Genomic DNA, 17981 nt, shown 5'->3' on the forward strand with positions numbered 1-17981 from the left:
ACCCAGACTCGTGAACAGGAGTCGACAAGAGGTTCGTGAACTTACACCACTTATTGCCCGAACCGCCCATTTCTGAGCCAAAAATATCCTTTTAGAATGGGAAGAGTTAGTCCAAAATATAATACCATACAACATAAGCGAATGAAAATAAGCAAAGTAGACTAATTTTCAGGTCGAACGATCACTCACTTCAGATACCGTTGGAATATAAAAATGGCAGCATTAAGTCTTTGAACTAGGTCCTGAATGTGGGCTTTCCACGACAGTTTACAATCTATCTGTACACCTAGAAATTTGAATTGGTCAGCTTCACTGGTCATATGCCCATTCTGTGAAATTAAAACATCAGTTTTTGTTGAGTTGTGTGTTAGAAACTATAAAAACTGAGTCTTAGTGTGATGTAGCATTAGCTTTATTTCCTACAAGCCATGAACTTAGGTCATTTGAAACCGAGCCAATGTTGCACACAATATCCCTTACTATCAAGCTAGTGTTATCAGCAAACAGAAATATTTTAGAGTTACGCATAATACTAGAGGGCATATCATTTATATAAGTAAGGAACAGGAGTGGCCCCTACACTGATCCCTGGGGCACTGCCCACTTGACTGTACCCCACTCAGACCCCACATCTCAGCCATTCTCAACATTGTGAATAATGACCTTTTGCTGTCTGTTGCTAAAGTAAGAGGTGAACCAATTGTGAGCTACTCCTTGTATTACATAATGGTCCAACTTCTGGAGCAATATTTTGTGATCAACACAATCAAATGCCTTAGTTAAATCAAAAAATATGCCTAGTGTTTGAAACCTTTTGTTTAACCCATCCAATACCTCACAGAGAAAAGAGAATATAGCATTTTCAGTTGTTGAACGATTTCTAAAGCCGAACTGTAAATTTGATAGCAAATCATGTGATATAAAATGATCAATTATCCTTACATACACAGCCTTTTCAATAACTTTAGCAAACACTGATGGTGTAGAAATAGGTCTAAAATTGTCTTCATTATCCCTCTCTCCCTTTTTACGAAGCTGCTTTACTACAGAGTACTTTAATCGTTCAGTCACAGCCATTATCTCTCACACTGACCAGGACTGTTGCATGGCTTGGCATTATGAATCTTCCCTCCATTGTTTGTGATGTGAGTCAAGGCACAAGAATCTATGTACCACATCACCCTTTTATGAGAATGTTATAGTTACGTTACCTTTATGATTATTTCTGAGGAGTTTTCTCCTTTTTAGTTCTTGCTCAATCAATATTTAGCGATTGATTAGGTTCATTACATTTGCAGCATTTAATAATACTTTTGTATGAAATTTTCATTTAGTTGTAAGAATCATTCTTTATCGCCACTTGCTTCTTCAGGTTTGACATCTCATTGTAGTTTTACTTTAAGACAATCTCTGGTAACACCTGCATCACTGTTTTCAAGTGTCACAATCATAGGTTGATAATGATTAGTTTCCTATCCGCTCTTCACTCACTGGAAACTTTATTTCATTTAACTAAAATGCATTCATTATGACTTTATCACTATAGTTGTCTATGAACTTGCATTTATCTCATTTGGTTGTGATTAATGTTCTACACAATCCCACTCTACATAAGGATACAGTCTTCACATGCTTTTTCTAGAATCATTCCAGTTTCTTTTGCTGTGTCCATGTTCCTTATATATGAACAATTTGTCTTGTCCACAAAGAGCATAATCTGGGAATGTGTTTTTCTGTCTCTTTTTTTTCTGAGAATCACCTGATTTCGTCAGATCCAAAGAAGGGCTGTAACACTCACTTTTTGGTCTGAATGTACAAAATAAATACCAGTCAATCAACACATTTACAAATGCACAACACTCATGGGGAAAAAACAAGGAGTAAACTGTTGATAGCAATTTACGTATTCCATTAGTTATATTAGATTAATAATATTACAAAACATGATTTTTGGTGTTTGTGTAACTTCCGCTGTTCTTGAAGTACTTTATTGTGCTGATTTCAGATCTTAATCGTTTGGGGACATGGATCTACACCACACAAATAGAACACTTGCAGCATATAATGAATGAATAAAACTCTATTTGTTCCAATCTTGCCAAAATTACTTAATGCTAAGAAGAATCAACACACACTCAGAAATTACTTAACACGACAGAAAAGATAAAAAACAGTGTTCATCAAAGAAACACCTTGCACCCTCCAACATCATTTCACACAGCTGCATGGAAAAAATACTGCCACACAGGTGCCCCCTCCCCTCTCTTAAAATGTGGAGTCCCTGGGATGTATTGATACTTTAATTCAATGGCCAGTTCTTGTGTGCGTCTGATGTCTTGGGAGCGGTGACGGGATTGTTTGTGGTGGTGACGCATCTGTCAGTTGTGGCACTGGCACCAGACGTCCTTTCAGTTTGTTCTGCGTTCGCTGTGTCTTGACACACAGGTAAAGCACCCGAGATTGGTGTGAGTAAAACCCACGCTGGATTAAAATGTTCAATCGAGACTTTCGTTGAAAGGTCATTGTATGATATGGCCATGTTGTACTTTTCTCTATCCAGCACCTCAAAAGAGCCAGTATAAGGCGGCTGTAAGGACAACTTGGTCAAGTCTGTTCTTAACATTACATGAGAGCAACCATGCAAGTCATAGTGTATGGGTGCCATGGCGTGAAGGCAGTGTGCAACACATACATTCATGCAGTCACATTTTAGCTGCTGCACACACTGCATGAGGTCCTCTGACTTTGGCAGTGAGACAGATACTAAATAGTCTTCCAGAATCAGTAGCAGATCACTGTAAACCATCTCAGTCACTGACGTACCAATGTCAGGTTTGTGATCTGTTTGCAGCCCTATCAATACTAATGGTAACACTTCCATCCACCTCTCTTGATGACACATCGATGCTGCTTTCAGCATTCTGTGCTGCCGTTCCATCATACCATTACTGGCAGGGTGATAGGTACACATGTGGCGGCATTGGAAACCGCAAATTTTGGCCAGCTATAGGAACAGTGTGGACAAAAAGTAACGTCCTTGATCAGTCATATAATGTGACAGTAGCATGCGAAACGTGCAACCACTCACTTACACAGAAATGTCTTCACTGTAGTTTCAGCTGTTATATAGTGTATCGGAATTGCCTCTGCCCACCTTGTACACCTTCCTATGGCTGTAGATAAATACCTTAATTTTCTGACTGTGGTAGAGATCTAATGAGGTGCATATTAACATGTGTGAATCTAGCAGAGGTACCTTCAAAATTTCCAATATCAGCATGTACATGTTGGTCTACATTACTTTGCTGACAAGGAATACAGGAATGTATCTTTTCAAAGTAGGCCACACAAACGTCTGATATTAACGCCGAGGTCTGGTTGTTCAGGTTAGTTATCACCGAAGCAAACTTCTCAAGACTGTTGTCTACTATCCGTTGTTGAAATATTTTTTCCATTATTGCAAAATATGTATGGATGAATGAGAGTGCTCATAACTGCAATAATTGAGTGGGTGAATTGCTGAAACCAGCAGGTAGATCCATTACTGTTTCCCGCTGTGGTTGTGCTGTAGCAATCATCACTGTTTCTGAAGATGCTGCCTTACTGGGCTGTGGTGGCATTGTTGCCCCAACATCATTTCTTTGTACAGCATATGCTTCAAGTTCATAGCTTCCAAAAGATGTAGCTGCATTTGAACCTAAGTTTCACAGCAAGAAATTTTATTGCAAGTAGGAGAGAGAGACTGAGACAGTGGAAAAATGGGAAGAGGAAATCAATGCTTTTTGCAATGTCCATGGTTTGGAGGGAAACATGACTTGCTATTTTTGTATTGTTAAGGTTGAGGGTCATAATACAAAAAGTAAGAATATAAAATATTCCATCATTTCTTCAACCTTACAACCTGTTACGCATGGTGAATCTATTCCCATTCCAATTCCACCACCCATTCTTGGGCGACATGAAAGCAAATCAAAAAACGTGATGTGATGATGATTACAAGCCGAAGGAAGATTCTGCACCAGAATTATTTAATCGAAACAAACTAAATGATTTAAATTGTAACCTGAATCTGAAAAAAGATGCTACCAAACTTCTTGGGTTAAGACTGGGATGAAAAAAAAATCCTTTACTTCATGGAGTATCATTCTCTTGGTACAGGAACAGAGAAAAGGAATTAATAAAACTCTTTAAAGGAGAAGACCATATGGTTTTTCTTGTTCTGTTATTAAGGGGTTTATTGAACTTCTGTAACATCACTTAGGTCCTAAGTCAGTGGAGGTTGTTTATGTTGTTGTTGTGGTCTTCAGTCCTGAGACTGGTTTGATGCAGCTCTCCATGCTACTCTATCCTGTGCAAGCTTTTTCATCTCCCAGTACCTACTGCAACCTACATCCTTCTGAATCTGCTTAGTGTATTCATCTCTTGGTCTCCCTCTACGATTTTTACCCTCCACGCTGCCCTCCAATACTAAATTGGTGATCCCTTGATGCCTCAGAACATGTCCTACCAACCGATCCCTTCTTCTGGTCAAGTTGTGCCACAAACTTCTCTTCTCCCCAATCCTATTCAATACTTCCTCATTAGTTATGTGATCTACCCATCTAATCTTCAGCATTCTTCTGTAGCACCACATTTCGAAAGCTTCTATTCTCTTCTTGTCCAAACTATTTATCGTCCATGTTTCACTTCCATACATGGCTACACTCCATACAAATACTTTCAGAAATGACTTCCTGACACTTAAATCTATACTGGATGTTAACAAATTTCTCTTCTTCAGAAACGCTTTCCACTTGTCAAAATGTAGACTGAAAGGTGTATGTTTAGGTATTGGAAATTTGTTGGGGTCAATACCTATTACCACGATGAGGCACACAAAATATGAGAACTATGAAAAATATTCATGGACATTATCTTCAAATTTAAAATAGATGGCATATTACTTGGTCAACAATTGTGTACCATTTATGATTGGGACAGCCGAGTCAAAGAGAAGCACTGGAAGGTGACTAAATACCTTGAAAGAAAAACCCTTCAACCTACGGCAATACCGACAGATATCTGTTTCAGGCAAATATTTTTCAATTTAAGTAAAATCAATATTTTACATATGAATGTGATGAAGAACTTAGAACAAGTTCACACAACAATGATAAAATCTGTGTTGTATGTGTCATGTTGATATCCTCAACAAAGTCTCATGAACATAAAATATCGTAAAATAAAATAAAATTTTTCCCACAAAGATAAATAAGATACTCTTACACAAAATGCATCCTCCATTGGTATACGTAATGAGCAAGATGGCTTAGTGACTAACAAACAAACAAAAAATTCAAAGATTAGTTTTTGAGCCCACCTGAAACTAGGATCTATTTTTTACACACACACACACACACACACACACACACACACGTGCATGTGTCCCTACATAGTGCTGGCTGGACACACAATACCGTAATTGCAGTTCGGTATATGGATTGGGTGGGGGTTTGTCAGGTGGGGTAGGTAGAGGGAGAGAGAAATGGAAGGGAGGAAGAGTAGTCGAGCATGGTTCGCTATGGGCTCACAGGAAGTCAAGACTGTTAGCTGGCTAGGAATGCAGGAGGGTGGGGTGGCAGGTGCACAGGCTAGATATGTGATGCATGGCTGCTGGAGCCGATGAGAAGCAGTGCACTGGAAAGGGGTAACAGGACAGAGGAAGGGGAAATTGCTCAGTGAAGGATGTGGGAACGGTGTGTTAATGGATATTGAGGCCAGGATGGTTATGGAAGCAAATGAAAAGTTGCAAGGATAATTGCCATCTGCATAGTTCAGAAACGCTGGTGATGCTGGAGGAAAGGATCCAGATGGCCCTGTTGTGAAGCAGCCACTGAAATTCAGCATGTTGTCCTCACGTGCATGTTGTGCCACCAGATGGTCAACTTTCTTCTTGGCCACAGTTTGGAAGTGGCCATTCATTCTGGCAGGCAACTAGTTGATTGTCACACCAACATAAAAGGCTTTGCAGTGACTGAAGCAGAGTTGGTATATGAAGTGACTGCTTTCACAGGTGGCCCTGACTCTGACGGTGTATGTTAAGTTTATGAAAGGACTGGAGTAGAAAGTGCTGGGTGGATGGCTTTTGCAGGCCTTACACATGGGTCAGTTCACTACACAGTGGCACAACTTTCAGCTGAGCAGATCATGCTGGATTCCAATGGCTGCTTCACAACCCGGGCCACCTGAATTCCTCCCTCCACCATCTTCTGAACTGTGTAGATGAGAGTTATCCTTGCAACACATCCTCAGCTCCTGTAACCTTCCTTGCATCAACCTCCATTAACCCACTATCCCCACATAATTTCCCTTTGTTCTGTCCTATGACCCCCTCTCAAGTGACATCTTCACATCACCGTCATCGTGCACCGCTCCTCACCGGCTCCAGCATCCATGCATCACATACCTTGTCCGTGTACTAGCCACCCTTCCCTCCACATTCCTTGCCAACCAACTGGCTGGCTGCCTACGTTACGCTGCTTGAAGACTCAATGCTCCTGCTATTCACTGAGTGGTCTCCTTTACTCCTAAATTATTTACATTCTACCAGAACCTTCCAACTATACTTGTGGTACATAGTAAAATAAAAAAAATAAAATTAACAGTGGAATGACAATCATACTTGTTCAGCTGTCTGCACATTAATAATCTGAAGCTGAATTACAAAACCAATTTCAGCAACAATAAAAATTATAAGATGACAGTAAATATAATATGAAACTTACCGCTGGAACTGACTGAATCCTGAAGGTACTGCCACTTGGTATCGTAGCAGTGCCACTGTTTGGAGTAACAGTCGAACTATGCGTTGTCGGTACAGGCCCCATCCGCAGTAATTGATATTGGCCATTTTCAGTCTTCAGCAATAGATGACCTTGCGTACCAGGTTGCAAGCCTTGTAGTGTTTGTAGTGTAATCTGCTACAAGTTTTCAAGTGAAAACAAACACAAAAAAGAATAAGAGATTAGATTATGTAAAGTGGAAATCAGATGTGATAGAGACGCCACAAAATGTTCATACATAATTTTAAATTCTGACACACAGGGTCATATCCCAATTTGCTGCTGTCAATGTAATGAAATGCCAAGGACTGAGAATTCTGTATTCTTTATCTGTATGTCTTCCACAAATACTTTGCACCATCAGGGTCATTCCATGTAAACGAGGAATTATTATCAAAAAATTAATTTTTCTGTGGGAATATTTTCCCCCATTACATATGTAGGCTGGGCATCGAATTTTGTTGGCAAGATTGATTTTTCCTTCCATAACCTATTGTTTACTTGTGGGAACCATTGTTTTGAAGACTATATTGTTGAGTCTGTTCACGCAGAAGATCTGTACAATTTCAAGGTAAGTAAAAAATCATGAAATTTATAATAATTCTTTATGGTTTGTAATCGCTTTAAAGTTCATAACTTCTTCTTCTTTTTGATATATTTTTAGAAGCAAACAATTTAAGCATGATAAATACAAAAACATTTATATAATTTCCTGGAATAGGATATTTAAATCACATAGCCTAATGTGAGTTACCAATATTTATGTAACATGTGTTACCATAATTTTTGTAGGGTTAGTTATAATTTTGAGCAGTCCAATTGGGTCTGAATTACATACAACACAACTAACAACATATTTAATGTATATTTATCTCCATATGCGACATAACATCCCATAGGGTACAGCTATTTCTACTTTAAAAAAATTTGCAATTTTGCAGAATGCCTTTAAGTGCAGCTGAAAAGATGAGAAGAAGAAGAAGGCAGAAATTGAAAGATGAAGGCAGATATGAAGAGTATAAAATCAAACACAAGGAAACTATGAAAAAATTCAGGAAAAAGAAGAAGTAACTGGAAAAATGTTTGAGTAAAAGAGAACAAGAAAGGATTGCTGCAGACAGGAAACAGAATGTTAGAGAAAGAGTTGCCAAGTGCAGGAAGTGGCTAAAGGAATTATCTTCAACTACACCAAATAGTTCTGCCTCTCCACCATACAAAAATAGGTCTTCATTGGGAAAAGATATATCAAAAGTGAAATGTGTACTTCCAGCATCACCCAGAAAACAAAAATTTGTTATTAGAAGGTTGTATCATACATCTGTTGAACTTTTAGAAGTAGGAAGAATCTCTAAACAAAAAATAAGCGATGAAATATTAAGTGTGAGCAAATTCTATGAAAGGGATGACATTAGCAGAAAGGCCCTTGGACGCAAAGATGTTGTGACTGTAAAACGTGAGAAAGGTAAGAGTAAGTTGCAAGTACGACACTTGATGTTCTCTTCGAAAGAAGCCCATGCAATGTTTTGTGAAGAAAATTGCAAAGTGATTGGCAAAAGTAAATTCGCAGAATTAAGACCTAAACATGTCATGCTTGCCAATAAACTTCCACACAATGTGTGTGTCTGCAGATATCATGAGAATTTCATTTGTGCTATTAACTCTCTTCATAGCATAGTACCTCAAATACCTAAGTACACCAGTAACCGGCCAGAATTTTTTCTATGTGCAGAGCCTACAGCCGATTGTTGGTTGGGAAAGTGCATGAAATATAAAGATTTATTGGCAGTTAAACTTCTTGATTTATGTACTGGTGTACAAGAGTACGGCATGAAATGGTATGTGTGGCAGGAGGGTGATGGCAGAATTTTGAAAGTAGAAGAAGGTACATTATAGAATCTTATTTGATCATATTCTTACCATAGGACTGAAATTTTTAGAGCACTGCTACTTTAAGAGAGAACAATCAAAGAACTATCAGAGTGATAAGGAATCACTGCCTTCTGCGATGCTAACTGCCATGATGCAAATCGATTTTTATGAAAATTTTACATGTATAAGTCAAGATGAAATTCAAAGTACACAATGGCAGCAGAATCAAATTAGTATTTTTACTGCCATGATTTGGCATTCAGGTGCTTCTCACCCCTATGTCTTGCTATCTGGTAATCTTGACCATGCAAATAACACTGTCATTCCCTATGTTGATAGACTTCTTGAAAAACTACCAAAAAATATTGGAGAAGTTACAATCTGGTCAGATGGTCCTGCTTCCCAGTTTAAAAACAGATATATTGGAGAGGCTACAAAAGTTTTAAGTAAGAGTCATGCCAAAACAATTACATGGAAGTACTTTGCAACTTCTCGTGGGAAGGGACCAGCGGATGAAATTGGTAAGGCTGTCAAACACCAAGTTTGGTCTCGTGTGAAAAGCAGGAAATGTGTTGTAAACAATGCAACAGATTTGGTAAAAGCATTGTTGAATTCTTCTTCTAATGTGACATAAGTTCTTATGGGCGAAGAAGACTTTAGTCAAAGAGGCAAAAAAACTACATCTCTCAGCCTTAATCAAGAACTGCAATCCTTTCTTGAACATTTCTAAAATTCATCACTTGGAACTGTAGAATGATGAAGCTGTAGGACACACCACTTCTTCAGCGGCAGAGGAAAACACATATAGAACAGAAAAATCACTAGATATACAACTAGATGATGACTGGGTGGTGGTAAAATACGACAATTCATATTTTCCTGGTAATGTTTCTAAAACTGAAAATGGTGAGTTTAAAGTTGATGTTATTATGAAAGATGGGAAGTTTTTGGAAGTGGCCTGAAATTAAAGATGAGTTATACTACACTAAAGACAAGCTTGTCAGAAAAGTGAACCCTCCAAGTGTCGTAAATTCCCGTGGTTATTTCAAGCTTCACTGTGATCTGTGACAATGTAACGTGAGTTACCGTATGTCGTAACGCGAGTTACCTGTTCATTATGTTTTAATATTTATTTTATTGGAGATTAAATGTTTGGAACTTTGTTAAAATACTTATAAGATCTTCTGGTATTATGTGTAAAACTTACAATAAATGTTCACATAAAACAGAGCAGACTTTTGTATTTTCTTTATCATATACAAAAGCCATTTCTTGGAAATGTAACGTGAGTTACCAAGAATAATTATAAGATTTGGTTTTATAAATATAGTAATGTAACAATTATTGTGATATAAGTTTATAGAGCATTCTGTATGAAGTATGTTTTGAAGTACAGAAGTGTCTGATTCCGCCGTCTACTTTGACCCACGACGTCACCAATATGGTGGAAACTACCATTCACTGTGACTGCAATATCGCACCTATTACATCATTATGTAAACATGACAACAAACACGAAAATAGATCGAAACACCAACACACACATCTTGCACCAAAATTATAATCAAACAAACCGTACAAGCATGGGAAATGGAGGTTTTTGGGTGTGGGCAAACTAAATATAAACACATATAAATGCACACCACCATACCAAACCACACAAAATGACGAAATAAATCGACAACACAAAATTCCCAAATTCCACTACACACAATATCCTCTGGAATCTGTCACTTCCCTTCACCTATATAGCTCAACTGTAACAGTCAATACCACATTATAAAACTCCAAAAATTATACCAACGCCGTAACTATCGGTACCACTAATCCAACACCTTGACAAACAAAATTGGAAACGACCACTTACCACAAAATAATTCCGACGCTGCACTCTACGTCAGCCACACACACACACACACACACACACACACACACACACACACACACACACAAACACAACCAAAAGAAACTCCCAACCTACCCACAACCTACCACCCCTCTCCCCCCCAAAAAAATCAAAGATTCACCAATAAATAAAAACCATAAAGTAAACAAATCTCAATCACACACTACAACTCAAAAACAACTGAAACAAAATAGATCCTCCACAACATAATCACAAAACAACCACCACTCCCCACCCACCTGCCTCCACAAACATTACCAAAAACTACACCCCCTACCCGAGCCACCCACCCTCACAACACCTCCTTAACCAACCACCTACGGCCTATACATTTTACTAATTGCCCTTTAGAAAAAAATACACAAAAATGCAATAGTCGCCAGGGACGCTCTTCCGTCAACAATACTCATCTAAATGAGACTGAAGGTTAGAAGAGCGCCTCTTTCCCCTCCCAATAACTGACCTAACCACCCCACAAAACCCCTCTATTTGCATTTGTACATTCCCCAGTCTCATAATTCTTGAATTCTAAACTATGGTTAACAACTGAATGATGATACCCCCTCTCACCCAACCACCTATAAGGTGAAAAAGCATTAGAAACTATTGTGCTGCCCTCCTCTATACACACCTCAATTAATCCCACCAATTCCCATTTCGTGCACGCCTCCAAAACTATAAAAACACTCTCCAAAAAACCACCCCCAGATGCAACGCACCCCCCCCCCCACCCATAAACCAACCAGACTCACCCCTCCCATACTTCCTCTTCCCAAACTGCGACTCATCAACCTCCACCATCATCCCAGGCCCACCCAACTTACCCCTGTACTTCATATATTCCGGAAAAAAAACTTCCCTACAAAACGAAAACCAGTCAAAAACTGTCCTCTCACTCACAACAGTCTCATGTGCACAAAAAAAAAATAATATGTCATCAACACAATCTCTTGCATGCCCAACCTAGACCTCTCAAACCAGGTACCACACCTTATGGTGCACCGTAAGTTGTCCCTACGACACTGCAACATGTAGCAGTCCCTGGTCCGAGACGGCGGAACTTTTGCCAACCGCATTTCCTGACGACACAAGTCCCACTTTACCACTTCGGCCAGCAGCCCAAATAGTTGTAAAAATTTTATGAGGGACAACGTATTGTCCCCCATTTCTGCATGCAAACAAGCACTATTAAATTTATCCGTCATATCCATACCTAACAAAAGCAGCCACAAATTAAATTAAACAAATTAACATGTGACATACAGCAAACAGCACTACAATAACTTAAACACAACAAAAACTTGACTGTTAACTCACTGAAACCAATTTCTGTAAGTACAGTCAAAACCAATACCTTAACAGATTGAGCAGGAAAATCAAAATGAACCCAATACACCACATAACACACAAACCATAAACACAACACCAGAGGGCACCACCAACTGAAACAAAACAACAACTATAAACACAATACACTCAACTAAGCTCCGCGCCATTGTGACGTCACACACCACAACCCTTGCATCATGGATCAAAGCCAACGGGTGGGATCGGACGCCTCCGTTAAGCCAAAAAAATTTAATAGAAAAATTTTATTCTGTTAATTGTCCAAAACTTATAATATAAACATCACTCTGTAACGTGAGTTGCCATGGAATGACCCATCACAGTTTTTATCTGATTAACTAACTACTACACATGATGAAACTTTTCAAATTGTTTGAATCAACTAATGTAGGCAACAACAGCTGAAGAACTAATTGTTATTTACTCCAAAAGAACTACATGCTGCAGTTTTGAAAAGACTCTCCAATACTGTTAATTGTGTAACTGCAGCATTTTATAAGTCACTGGTCACTGATATTTGTTTCAACCTACGAAATTTGGAAAAAATAAGGACATGTAAATACTAAACCTGTCAATGCTACACTCATGCGCTTTGACCCATGACATAATCAAAATGGAGGGTATGAAATAAACGTAATAAGAACTGTGTGTTATTTTCACGACATTAAATTCAGTAGCTTCACTGCCTCTGAAGCAAACTGTCACTTTGCAACCTAAACTAGATGTTGGACTATGCTACAGGTCAGTATCTCACCATAACAAAGATTTCATTTGCTCACTCACTGGCTCTGTCAACTCACATCCAAATTGCCATCTTTCAACTCAACCTAGATCTTTACTACCAATACAAATCAGCCCCTTACCACCAAAAATACACAAGAAAAATAAATTTGGTCAGTATTATGTTCTGTCACTGTATGTGCACATCACCACCAAATTCATTATCTCACAAGACAAACCCAATGACCGGCATCAGCACGTTCAACCAACCTAGCCCATTTTACAGTATAATATTACGATAAGTTCCATAGCTAAGAAATTCTTACAATCCAACACATGGGATCTAGTTTCACTAGAAAATTTGGATTACCACAGCTCATCCTAGTGACAAGGCAGGAGCCATTCTCAAGTACATCAAAATAACGCACAACACAAGCAAACCACAATTCTTACACAATGATAGTTATGAAAAAAATGTAGTTCATTACACACATTAATGAAAACACAGGCCTAATTTCTGATCACTACATCATGCAACTGGTTCTGAATCGAATTAAATATATGTTAATTATTTACAATATTAATATAAGTAATACAATAAATATTTTGGTCAGATTATAAAGCTGAACTTCATAGGCCCATTTGTGTGTGTGTTTCTGCCATGTACAATTCTGTCAACAATGTAAATAGAGGATCAGCAAAGTGATCCTGTAGTCAGATTACCAAAACAGATTAAATAAAACAATTCAGATATGTATAGATTTCTATTATTTCTCACACTCCAAAATAATTAAAAAGAAATTGTTGAAGTGGGAAGACCTACAGGAAGGAAATGCAGTAGCTAGACACAGATGACAGAACATGTTGAAGGAAATGGCAATGACCAACTGTTTAGTAACTGTTTTACAGTAAGTTAATGATTACTGTTAATCACACTTTGCAAAGCTACAATCATTTCTTTGACCTAATATTTTCAAAGGTTAACTTGTCTTTCCATGGGTCTGCAGAAGTACATCATTTACATGATACAACAGCAAAATAATATAAAAATGAAGAACTCTGACAATAGGATAGAATCACAGCTAAAACACGATAGTACCATTCCTCACCCCCAAAAAACAAAATCTTAGTTGCGGTGAGACACTGATCTGTAACATAGTTTGATGTATACCTCTGTGCCATATTCAATGCATTTTTTGTTATAAAATAGAAAAAAGCGTGACAAATCCAGAAAAGCTGTATTAAATGACAGACAAATAACCAACAAATATATTGGTGTACGTTACATATATTAACTACATAAAACACAATGGGGTGGAGGGTGGGAGGAGAGCCACTAACGTAAGCCAATCTCTTATCTTTAATCACTATATAAGCATTTGTGTCATAAGTGTAAGAATTATTCAGGATCCATAGTATGACAATAATCTAAGACAAAGCTACCAGTGAACACAAGTAAGTCACCCACCTACCCCTTACCTTGATTATGGTTACATCAGCAGACCCTGCATAAATGAATAATTGCTTCACTTTATACATATAATTCTATTTGATTGTTGAATACTCTAATAAAATGAGAACTCATTACTTAGACAATAATTTTACTGTATTTTAAGTAATATAAACATCCACCGATGCATATAAACAAAGGCAAATATGACAAGGACACCACCAACCGACAGCACCTCTGACCATTTTTTGTCAACTACAGTCAAGTTACATGTTATACATCTCTTAAGTCATAACATGCGAAATTGATACAAATACAATGACTCCAATAACACAAATATACACTACATTACTTTGCCACATTTCAAAAGCCCATAAAAGCAAGTCACAATTTAACATTCTGAAAGAAAAAATGACCCACTTTTGCAATGTTATTTAAATAAACCATTATTTACCACAATCTCAATATGATGCAGATGTTGTGTAATTCACACCTTTGCTGCAATGCTGCTTGAGAAAAATAAACACACTCCACTCCACAATGTATAGCACGTATGTGGCTAAACTTATTTTTACAGATAGAGCTACTGATGTGAAACAATCTAATAACTGAAAAAAAACACTGCAACTATCCTAACAATAAAAGCAAAGCAAATAGTAAGAATCATTTCAGCAAATGTTGAAAATGTGAACATAAACAAATCATTGCCTATTTGGTACCTTGGGTGGATGGCTAACAGGCAACAATTAATGTACCACAACTGATTGTTTCAGCTTCTTATCACAGATTTCACTATGCAATGTATCTGTAAAAAACTAGCTTCATTCTCTAGAATTTAATTCACTCAAGCAACAAAATGAGTGCTGTATACAAACAAAACTTGACAACAGAGGTGATTTTTCAGGAAATCTCAATAAAATCACCAATCTTGGTAATATGACTATAATGACAACACCATTAAATAACTCAAGCTTTTTACTGCCAGATATGATCAGTACTCTGCAAAATATATCTTTCATTTCGACAATGTAAATAACTAATAAACAACTCAAGTAGCACAACATTCCAGCACTCCTATAGTTCCACAATTAAAGCAGACAGTATCAAATTTATTTGAAATACTTACTCCTGGCTGCCCTGGTCTAGCACCAACCATATGTGGTGCACCTATAACAACTCTTGGTGGTATGCTCTTCTGTCCTTGCTGACCAGGTGTGCCTAATCGAACTGCATTTACATTCAAAATTTGAACATTTGCTGGTAAAATAGTAGGCGAATTCCCTACCAACGTCTGTGAAGTCCCCACCGAATGTGTAACTGGTTTTGTTAATGTCACCACACCTGACATTCCTGTTGTAGTGCCAGTAGTAGTTCCAACAGCTGTGTTTACATATGACCCTGTCAGGGCCATGGTAGTATTTACAGTCATTGGGACTGTCACTAAATTAGCACTTATTGGTGTACCTTGAGTTGCATTATTATTTCCACTAGCTTTTATCACTAAAGCAGTTCCAGGTTTCCCGTCAACACTAACTACACCACTAATTTTACCAGTAACACTTGCTCCAGACTGTGAATGAGACTGTGACACTGCACTCTGGACTGTTGATGTGACTGCATTTAACACTGTATGAGACGGAATAGGAGACAATCCAAGATTACCATTTGGAAGGGCTGTTGTTGGGAAATTCACTCTGTTGTTTATGTTAATACCGACAGTACTAGTGTTCGTTTGACTTCCAGGAGGATAAACTACTTTAACAGGTTCGTGAGATTTGCTAATATTTGTTATATTTCCTTGATTAGCACTTGAAGTTACTTGGTTTAAGTATCCACTTGTAGGTACTCCTCCATGAAGAGAAGCCACGACAGTATTTACAACACTTGAATGAACAACATTACTACTCTGTATCGTACTAGAAGAAATAGTTTTATTTGCATCTGCATTCAAAATATTCATAGATGGAGGGCCACCGTTTGTAACACCGTGTTTCTGTGTTGAGACAGTGCCCCCATTAGCAATAGTATTGTTCATATGATTCTGATTCACAGACGCAGATGTTCCTTGCTGACTGGAAACTGCAGGCTGCGTAGTCACTAACTGTGTCTCCAACGTTCCCACAATAGCACTGACTGCTGATTCATCGACGTCTGTACTGAGTGCTTCCTCCAAGAACTTAGCCGACGCCATTTTCTGACGAGCTCCAACTGTAAACTGAACTGCGCATGCGCACCACACAACTCGTACCCACAGTGCATTGCCCTTCAGGTAACTCAAAAAGTGAATGCTACTTCGCGTACTGTTTACATCTACAGACTTGCTTATTTTGTTTAAACCCACTTGCTTGGCGATAAGAATTGGTTCTAAATTTACTCTGTTGAAATCGAACACTATCAAACAACAACTGTGCGACTTTCGACGCATATCAAACAGATATAGACAAACAAAACCTGTGTAGCATTATTGACATCTTTGTCCACGTCAGCGTAATGAGAAGCTATAGCTCGAATTGGGTGAGAATCGACGACTACACGTAAGATGATGTTAGAACTTTCGGTCGAGATTATCAGCACGCACTCCTTCTTTTCTGGAAACTGATCAGTAATCTTGTTTAACATATAGAATAAAAATAATGCTTTCCTTTCCTGTACATTGACAAGTTCACTGAAGAAAGATGCGCATTTCTGAATTTGTCCATATAGAATACACGAAACAGCAACAGATAATACTACACAATATCTGCAACACTCATCCGCACGCGACAGGTATGTAAAGGAGGCCAATATCTCCAAGTAAGTGTAAATGTAAAAATTATTTGGACAACCAGACTGTGTAACTTGTTTATGATGTAGATCACTGGGCTAATAAAGTCGTTCATGTCAGGTGTTACGTGAAGCACTTCTTACGGTAGAAGATTAATTTGTTACCCAAATAAAAGGCAGTTTTAACAATGTTTCGTTTCAATACACACAATATGTTAGGATACAAAATAAAAATAATTTAGACATCTAGGGATTTTTCATAATCTCGTTGGACCAGTTCTTGAACTGATATGAATACAATTTGTTAAGGAACTTGCTAGAAAGGTTGTGATGCAGAAGATATCCGAAGTTGAAAGTCAAGAGGAGATAATTAGCGACAACGAGAGCGCTGAAAATTGTAATGGATTTCACGTTTCTTTATAAAACTAAGAAAAAATATTTAAAAAATCAGAGCTTAACGAATTCTCGCATATTTTAAGCTCAAGTAATTGTGATTTAAGTTGATTATTTTATTTTATTGTGAGTTCATGTAGCCAGCGCTATATTAAACAAATAGACGCTCTGAAATTACAACAAATATGTTAGTACATACAGTTCATACAGCAGCTGATAACAGATCTAAAACATTAATTTTTGCTGAGACATTATGTGTGTAGATTGCACTCCATTAAAAATGTTGGTGATTATTTTCATTGTTCTGTATTTTCTGATGCTAGGATAATGGAGTTTCAGTTTGATTAGTCTCTTTCACAAAGTTACATGATAATCATAATACCATTAACATGAAAATAATAAACGATTTAAACCACCTTCTAACTTCGAGTTGCAAATAATATTTGGGGAGGGTCAACATCTATACCATGGAAATGCAGGGAAAATTTCCATAACAGAAACGTGTCCTTATTACTGATGTTAGATATCCTCCGCTAAATGTCCAATCTGTAAGCCACGATATTCTGGAAGAAACAGATGGTCACTATTTTACTTGCTGCCTCTCTTCCATCACTTTTGTACCCATCCTTCCGTCCAGACCTTACATGCCCTCACTTTAAGTTAATGGACATGGACTGTGCATTGAAATCAGGGATAATTAACTGCTTTTTTG

General features: G+C 37.8%; 1 protein-coding gene across 1 annotated transcript in view; it reads right to left on the reverse strand.

The window, feature by feature from the left end:
• LOC126483484 (transcription initiation factor TFIID subunit 4) overlaps positions 1 to 16559 on the reverse strand; it is a 210098-nt gene extending 193539 nt beyond the window's left edge. Inside the window, exons 1-2 of the mRNA XM_050106624.1 lie at positions 15240 to 16559; positions 6765 to 6959 (exon numbers count right to left, since the gene is read on the reverse strand). Coding sequence (XP_049962581.1) covers positions 6765 to 6959; positions 15240 to 16538 — 1494 coding nt within the window. The 5' untranslated portion in view covers positions 16539 to 16559. The remainder of the gene's footprint in view (positions 1 to 6764; positions 6960 to 15239) is intronic.
• Between the last annotated feature and the right edge of the window lie 1422 nt (positions 16560 to 17981).

Source organism: Schistocerca serialis, chromosome 1, assembly GCF_023864345.2.
Source record: "Schistocerca serialis cubense isolate TAMUIC-IGC-003099 chromosome 1, iqSchSeri2.2, whole genome shotgun sequence".
NCBI lineage: Eukaryota > Metazoa > Arthropoda > Insecta > Orthoptera > Acrididae > Schistocerca > Schistocerca serialis.